At 45.0% G+C, this 9126-nt stretch overlaps 1 protein-coding gene across 1 annotated transcript; it reads left to right on the forward strand.

Moving 5' to 3' along the window:
• Positions 1 to 268: 268 nt before the first annotated feature.
• Positions 269 to 8834, forward strand: LOC5506185. Its single transcript, XM_048725501.1, has 5 exons — positions 269 to 570; positions 2096 to 2179; positions 4104 to 4418; positions 5750 to 5963; positions 7209 to 8834. Exons 2-5 carry the CDS (start codon positions 2119 to 2121, stop codon positions 8029 to 8031), a joined length of 1413 nt encoding a protein of 470 aa, XP_048581458.1. The 5' UTR covers positions 269 to 570; positions 2096 to 2118; the 3' UTR covers positions 8032 to 8834.
• Positions 8835 to 9126: the final 292 nt, after the last annotated feature.

Consider the following 9126-nt stretch of genomic DNA (forward strand, 5'->3'; position numbering starts at 1 on the left):
AGCACATGTTGAGATCAGGGTCAAGTTGTGTAAACTCTCATCAAGCAAAGATGGCCACTTCACTGGCATATATTCCACATTAGGGTGAGCCGACCTGCCTTAAAATTAAAAACATCACACAGTAAATTATCTAAAATAAACCAACTAGGTTACTAAATGGTCTCTTTTGCAAAATTTCGCTTTCGGGATTTTCACAAATTACCGGGGCCTGCCTCTTTAATGTTGGATGTTAAAGACAATAAAGGCCGCTGAGTGTTGAGCCGACACCGCGGACTCATGTTAACAATTGCTGTTGTCTGTGGCGAATTGTGGCGGATCGCATGTGAATTGGTCGTCGAGTGATAGAACCCTAATATCTGTAGTTGTAGACCGGGTCTAGATAGCATCCACACTCCTCCACTCCCGCTAGCGATATTATCGCTAGTAAAGACGAGTTTATCAACCGATTCCTGCCAATGCTGGGGAGTAACCAGGTCCTAGCCGACCCCAAACGATCAACACCTTAGATAGCAAAAGATAAACTTGAGTTCTTGGCTGCGAGCCGACTCCTTTAGGCTTCTTAAAATCAAGGTGAGTAGCCACACCAAGCTAGGGAGTGTAGAGAAAAGTACGCACTAATCAAGACCGCACAATCTGGAACCATTTATTCTAGCGCTAATATGTTGCTTCAAGAGCGATGGCGTGTGCCGGTCGTCCGTGATTTTTATTAAGTAACTAAGTGCTCGTTTCGAGATTTGTAATAATACCCGCGCCCCAATACGTTAAGAGATTGATTGTAATGCTCAAATGAAAAGAGCATTCGCTTAGGAAATACTCAATGCAATACTCATGAAATAGGAGCCTTTGTCTGGGATCGTATTGCTTCCGTAGGTAAACTATTATCGTATCGCCCGATCATTATATTGTTATTGTTTTAAAGAGTAGGTTTATTTATACAGGCACGCGAACACGCTTGAAATTCCTAGCGCGCTTTTGCTCGACTCGCTACTCTCTGAATACAGTGCACACAAGTAACCTGAGAATGCACTGGAACGCCAGTCATTCTCCCTCTCAGCATATCCGTCATGGTATCCGCCGTTTTTAGTTTTAATCCCTTTAGCGCTGCCGCTTACAGATTGCGCTCAATGGGACTCTATGTCTAAAACCACGGATTCCCACCAAGAACATCGCGAATGTCTGGACCGGCATCTTGTGCGACCTTGCTCGAAAGGACGAGTGGTTCGTTTTAGCAGAGTAGCAATTGAAACACTTGACTATTAAGGTTTGAATCAAGTGCGCCTTCTGTTAACTTTTTGACCCGCCCCCACCCTTCTCCCACCATTCTTCGGATGTATGGAGCTTCAGAGTCCTTTGCGAACACACCATTTTTTCGTTATGTTACAGTTTTGTGACCTCATCCCACTCATACTATTTAATTCACACCATGCAAACCAGGTATAAAATCAATATATAATAAGAATTTTTAAGATGTCTTTTAACTATGTACTATACCCCGTGAATGTTGACACTGAATGACTTTTTTCAATCAGCACACGAAGCTGTTTTTTTTATTTTGGGGGATAAGATTTCGAGTTTGCTTTTGTGAAACATCTCAGTGCTGAACATGGTAGTGAGCAATTTAACAACACCTTTAGTGGTGGGTTAATTTTAGTCACTAATTAATCATTGGTTAGAGCTTACCAGGCTATTGCTATCAATAAATTGGTGACGCACTTTGGAAAGTACCGAGATTCCTGTGTCCAAATGTGTAACTCGTTTCTAATCTTCCTGAATGATAAACAAATATGGTAGACGATGAAAGAGCTTAAAAACTGTTTCTCTTAGTGATTTGGGAGAACTGGTGATTATCCACTTTTTTTGGTGTAGAAGGAAAAAATTCCAAGTTTCAAAATATGATAGTACGATTAACCATATAAGGAATTTTAAAAGCTTCACAATTGAAACAATTCCATTTCTAAGGATCATCCCTGTGATTTCTATGGGGTCCCCTCGCTCCTGGATTAAAATAAATAAATAAAATAAAATAATCCCGCGCGTATTTGAGCCGAAGCGAGGCTCACTCACTGTTCATAAAATCTATTTTGCCTCCTTTCAGCTCGCACGTGATCTACTGCTGACATGATGTTGTCACTGTGGGCGATTGTTTTCGTAGCTATGGCGACAATTCAATTTTCAACAGGTAATTATGGGACAAGCTAAAATGAATTTGATTTCGCCCTTTTTCTTAAATCAATGACATGAAAACGCGTAAAATGTTTACTCAGACTTCGATAAAGATTTGCGATAGTATCCACGTTTTTTACCATAAAAACGCATCTTATCACAGTTTACTCCCTTTCACAATACCATTTATCAATCTAACTACAAGCCCCATATGCCTCACATCATTCTGATAATGACTTTGATGGCAAAACCCACCTCCAACCCTCCAAACAGCTTAACTCACATGACAGACGATGAGTAGGCAGTGGCACCACGCAATCATGTGACAATCTCCCTCATGGCATAACCTACTCCTTCCCTCGATGGCATAACCTACTCCTTCCCTTGATCGCATAACCTACCCCGTCCCTCGATGGCATAACCTACTCCTTACCTCGATGGCATAACCTACCCCTACCCTCGATGACATAACCTACCCATTCCCTCGATGACATAATCTACCCCGTTCCTCGATGACATAACCTACCCCGTCCCTCGATGGCATAACCTACCCCGTCCCTCGATAGCATAACCTACCCCGTCCCTCGATGGCATAACCTACCCCGTCCCTCGATGACATAACCTACTCCTTCCCTCGATGGCATAACCTACCCCGTCCCTCGATGGCATAACCTACCCCGTCCCACGATGGCATAACCTACCCCGTCCCTCGATGGCATAACCTACCCCTTCCCTCGATGGCATAACCTACCCCGTCCCTCGATGACATAACCTACTCCTTACCTCAATGACATAACCTACTCCTTCCCTCGATGGCATAACCTACCCCGTCCCTCGATAGCATAACCTACCCCTTCCCTCGATGACATAACCTACCCCTTCCCTCGATGGCATAACCTACCCCGTCCCTCGATGGCATAACCTACCCCGTCCCTCGATGGCATAACCTACCCCGTCCCTCGATGGCATAACCTACCCCGTCCCTCGATGGCATAACCTACCCCGTCCCTCGATGGCATAACCTACCCCTTCCCTCGATGACATAACCTACCCCGTCCCTCGATGGCATAACCTACCCCGTCCCTCGATGGCATAACCTACCCCGTCCCTCGATGGCATAACCTACCCCGTCCCTCGATGACATAACCTACCCCTTCCCTCGATGGCATAACCTACCCCGTCCCTCGATGGCATAAACTACCCCGTCCCTCGATGGCATAACCTACCCCTTCCCTCGATGGCATAACCTACCCCTTCCCTCGATGGCATAACCTACCCCTTCCCTCGATGACATAACCTACCCCGTCCCTCGATGGCATAACCTACCCCGTCCCTCGATAGCATAACCTACCCCTTCCCTCGATGACATAACCTACCCCGTCCCTCGATGGCATAACCTACCCCTTCCCTCGATGACATAACCTACACCTTCCCTCGATGGCATAACCTACCCCGTCCCTCGATGGCATAACCTACCCCGTCCCTCGATGGCATAACCTACCCCGTCCCTCGATGGCATAACCTACCCCGTCCCTCGATGGCATAACCTACCCCGTCCCTCGATGGCATAACCTACCCCGTCCCTCAATGGCATAACCTACCCCTTCCCTCGATGGCATAACCTACCCCTTCCCTCGATGACATAACCTACCCCTTCCCTCGATGACATAACCTACCCCGTCCCTCGATGGCATAACCTACCCCGTCCCTCGATGGCATAACCTACCCCGTCCCTCGATGGCATAACCTACCCCGTCCCTCGATGGCATAACCTACCCCGTCCCTCGATGGCATAACCTACCCCTTTCCTCGATGGCATAACCTACCCCTTCCCTCGATGGCATAACCTACCCCGTCCCACGATGGCATAACCTACCCCGTCCCTCGGTGGCATAACCTACCTCCTACCCCCAGCTCAACTCGTTCACCTCATATTACAGCCGTTGAGTATGCTGTGGCCCCGCAGACCGCGCAGTCATGTGACTCGGTGTGTAAGGACAAGGGGTTGATGTGTACCATCACCGGGCATGGCTTCCAAATTAAGTCGAACATTCAAATATTCCACGACCTCGACGTCAAATGCGACGAGTCCGAATCTTGGACGGATAACTACATCTTCCGCGACAACCCGGTGTTTCTGCGCAGTGGCTGTGACGCCAAGGACTTCTGCGTAGGCTTCAAGGGAGTCCCGTTCAGAATTGATTGTAGCTATGGTAAAAACAAGGTCATGTACAGACTTTGTCCTTGCGTAAAAGGTGAGCTATGGTGCGGTCACACTGCAGCCTGGTCCCCGGTGGTCTGATCGGGTTTCCTGTGGTGGTTAAGAGAGAAATGTGACGTCATAAGAAACCCGGTAAGACCGCCAGGGACCTGACTCTACTGGTGTCGCTATAGTTGTGTTTGCTATGAGGTTTCAGGTGCATAAGCTACGACTAAATGCAATTTACGCATCCCCTCCCCCTGAGTGCTCCATCCTCCTCGACCAACAATTTTTTTTCTCGCAATCACCCCTTTAAGTACTGGCTACAACACGTAAGGCCATTCCCAAATCACAGTTTTTTTTACGAAACATCGTTGAATGCAAGAAAATATGGATAATCATGCGATTCCAACCTTTTCTGTCAAGAAATGCAGAAAGGCAGCTTTTGGTCTTAGTAGAAGTACTTTTTGCCATTCGCCTTTTGCCAAATTGCACTAGCTTTAGCTATCTATCACTCGTTGATTTTTGTTGCCTTGCGGACAAATGAAGTCATACACACGTGTATGGAAATTACATTACCATGGCGATAAAACGATAGCTTGGGGAGAGGTACTCCCCAGAGGCCCAAGGCACCCCGAAAGACCTCAATATTTTTCACTGTACATCTCAGCGAGCTGTGCGTGGCGAAACCGTATAAGACACGGCTAGGAACCTGGTTATTGCCTCCCTATTAATTGCGCTGGTGCCTCGGTGCCTGTGTGTTACACAGTTCGCTAGATAGCGGTGTTCTTGCCGAAATCTCCAGCCTAGCCGTAAAGCTTTAGCTAACATACGATGATTCAGAGCATTTCTGGATGGATGGTCTTCTTTATCGAGGAGTTCGATCCTCCGCCGATGCTTTTTTTTTTTCTTTATTTTTACTTTATTTTTATTTTACTTTTTTTTCTTGTCTCCAAGACGTGCATGAATTTTTTAATTGGTGTATACATTTTTTTCTGTCTGGTGTTGGCGGCATGCATTTTTATTCCAGGTTTTTCATGTAGAATTTTTTTTGTTTTTACCCACTTCCCCCATATGAAGAAAACATTGTCGTTTTGGGGGTCTGGTATCGAGAAATCTTAGATTCTTTTCCAAAACTTTCTCCATTGACTAAAGATGGTCACCGTCACTGTTTTTCTCTTGATTACAAGTCATAAAGTTTACGAAGCACCTGCGGACGGTTACCTTAAAAATAACAAGATTTATGCAGTTTTTCCAAATACGGAATATATAAGTTTCATGAATGAATCCACCCTTTCTATCCCTAGGTGTATTTGATCCGTACGTACGCTACCGTCGCGACTCGTCATGGCGCATCTCACATGAGTTCTCCCTTTCTATCTCTAGGTGTATTTGATCCGTACGCTACCGTCGCGACTCGTCATGGCGCGTCTACCGTGTCTCACTTCACCATTGATGGCAACCTGTTCTTGGCTTATAGTAGATATCGCGGCACTTCTAGACAAGCAAGCACCAATTCGTACATCTTCAGACTAGAGGATCAAAACTTTAAACTACATCAAACCATTCGGACCAAGTACTTTCTACCATCCCATGTCAGGTACAAGAACTAGAGCTAACTCTAACAAGTCCCGATATAAAAGGTCCGGGGGGTACACCGGTATCAAATGGACGGGGATCATCGTCGGGATTTTTTGAAAACATCCCTTAAAGATACTAAAGTAGGCGTGGTTAGGCATGAATTTACCCCCTAAAAGATACCGTGGGATGTGTGATTTTTTCGCTGGTTAGTGATCTAAAAACACCGATTGAAACGTTTTAACGTTGTTTCATGAGCTACAAGTTAGATGAGCGATGGCTATAATAGCACCCTAAAAGATACGGAGGTAAAAAAAAATCATTCTTATTTTCACCCCTAAAAGATACTCAAGGCTCCAAATTTACACCCTTAAAGATACGACTATGATCCCCGTCCGATGGATATAGAGAGTACCCCTACCCCCTCGGGATAAAAGGCAGGGGCGGGTCAGAGCATTGGCGGAGGTAAATACGTGGAATTCTTTCCTGAAATCAATATATGACATGGTTCTGTCCATACAAGTACGCAATGTCGCGCCTGAGTGACCTGGTATTAGTTATAACCGCGTAATTAAAAGACATGGGGACGGATTTACTATTAAGGCTTGTTTTTTTAATTCGGTATAAACGGGCAATCACCATGTCCTATTAATATTCCCCCCTTTGACCCTTCCAGGAAATTTAGTATAGACGGGGACCATAACCTGGCCATAAGCAATTCCCATGTCTTATTGATATTCCCCCCTTTGACCCTTCCAGGAAATTTAGTATAGGCGGGACCATAACCTGGCCATAAGCAATTCCCATGTCTTATTGATATTCCCCCCTTTGACCCTTCCAGGAAATTTAGTATAGGCGGGGACCATAACCTGGCCATAAGCAAACACCATGTCTTATTGATATTCCCCCCTTTGACCCTTCCAGGAAATTTAGTATAGACAGGGACCATTACCTTGCCGTAAGCAATTACCATGTCCTATTGATATCCCCCCCCCCCCCCCCCCTTGACCCCCTCCAGGAAATTCAGTATAAACAGAAACCATAACCTAGCCATAAGCAATTACCATGTCTTATTGATATTCCCCCCTTTGACCCTTCCAGGAAATTTAGTATAGACCGGGACCATTACGCGGCTATAATCAATTACCATGTCCTATTGATATTCCCCCCTTTGACCCTTCCAGGAAATTTAGTATAGACGCGGACTATACCTGGTCATAAGCAATCACCATGTCTTATTGATATTCCCCCCTTTGCCCCTCTACAGGAGCTTTAATATAGACGGGGACCATTACCTGGCCATACCATACGCAATCACCATGCACAGGACATCGTCTGTGGTTGTGGTCTCTAAATATGACCAGGAGTCCCAAATCTTCCAGCCAATCCAGGAGCTGAAAGACGGCAAAGCGCATGCGCTTTCCACCCTTTTCTTTGAAATTGACTCGGCCAAGTTCCTCGCGGTCACAGGCTTTAAACTCCTGGAAATCTACAAATGGACTCAGACAAAGTTCAGGCTCATCCAACGCCTGGCAGTCGGCAGAGACTACATCCCAGAATGCAGCGCGTTTACAGTCGAGCGCAATACTTTCCTTGTATGCGCAGTGTGGGGCTATTACAAGAAGTCGCTGGCATTCCGGTGGACTGGGGATAGGTTTATGATGCATCAACAGCTGCCTATCGGTGGCTACATCAGCTCGGCCGAGACCATGCACATGGGGAACGACACCTTTCTACTGTTTCTAGCCAAACGACAGCGCAATTTTGGAGCCAACCTCTTCAACACCAAGTCCCCGATATATAAGTTCAACAAGGAGACGCAAAAGCTCGAGCTATTCGATGAGTTAGACACGCTAGGAGCGTCCGCGTCGCGTCCTTTCACTATAGGAGATGACACCTATATTGTCGTGACGCAGTCGGCCTATCGCAATGCGCTCATATTTAAGTTCCAGGAAGGAAAGTTTGTAAAATACCAGGAAGTCTTGGCTCCGTACTCAGCCGACGCATCCTTCTTCACGTACAAGAGGATACACTACATTGCTTTTGCCACAAACTATTTTAATAATAGTCCAGTTTTCGTATGGGCTTAGATTCACTGGGCAATTGTAGACGCAATTAGTGTCTTTTTTTAAACGCTATTTTATGCGGTATTGCCTGCTGTAAATTCCAGCCCTTTCTATAATTTAACAACGGACATGTGAAGGTCAAGTTTGTTAAGTTAAATGCTCAAAACATCTTAAATGAATCGAGTTTCACGTTTTGAGTTAGCTAAATGTGTTCAAGTTGTTAAAAGCGCCAAACCAACAAAATCAACCAAACAAATGTGTGTGTTTTAGCGGGTTGAGAGTTAAGGATTAAACGAAGAGGAAAAAACCGTCGTGTGGGGCGCGAGCGAAACAGTTCGAACGAGCTTTGTGCGAGCCGTTATGCAATTTTGAGGAATCTGCGAAATCACGCTCATGAATTCCAAGCGAAAAAATTTCATTACAGCTTACGTCAGTTAAAAGCCTTGAACTGTTTTCATTGTCCTGGACTTAATGCTTCCAATCGCGCCATTTTAAAGCAAGACTAGCCAGAGGGTCCCCCAAATGCGTTATTGTCTCAGTCTCGAAGGTAAAAGAGATATCACCGTCGGTAGTTTTGAATCGAAGGAGAATAACAAGATGAGAAGAAAAAAATATTCGGTAATAAAAAAATAAATCATAGTATAGTTAATAATAAATCATAGTATATAGTTACCAATACAAGACGTGAGAATTGATACTATAGAAAATCATTCGAATGATTGTAAATGAATGATAAAAAAATTGTGTTTATATCATTTGTAAAAAGTAGCTACGATTTTTTGTTATTCAAAGATGCATGTTGAAAAAATAAAAAATGAGTACGTGAAGGCTGTTTTATGTTATTCAGTAGCGGATCCAGGATTTCTAGGGAGGGGCCCAAGAGAGGGATGACAATTGTAAAAAATATGACAAAGATTTTCACAATCGTGCTTTAGTTCTTCCCTGGTCCACCTGGGGCCGTCCTATTGCTAGTTAGGGCCTGGTTAAACTAGGAGACATGTAGCGTGCGACATGTCTCTTATTTTAGCCACCCAGAGAGACATTGTAGCGCGCGACATGTCTCTTATTTTAGCCACCCAGAGAGACATTGTAGCGTGCGGCATGTCTCTTATTTTAGCC

This window comes from Nematostella vectensis, chromosome 3 (genome assembly GCF_932526225.1).
Source record: "Nematostella vectensis chromosome 3, jaNemVect1.1, whole genome shotgun sequence".
Lineage (NCBI taxonomy): Eukaryota > Metazoa > Cnidaria > Anthozoa > Actiniaria > Edwardsiidae > Nematostella > Nematostella vectensis.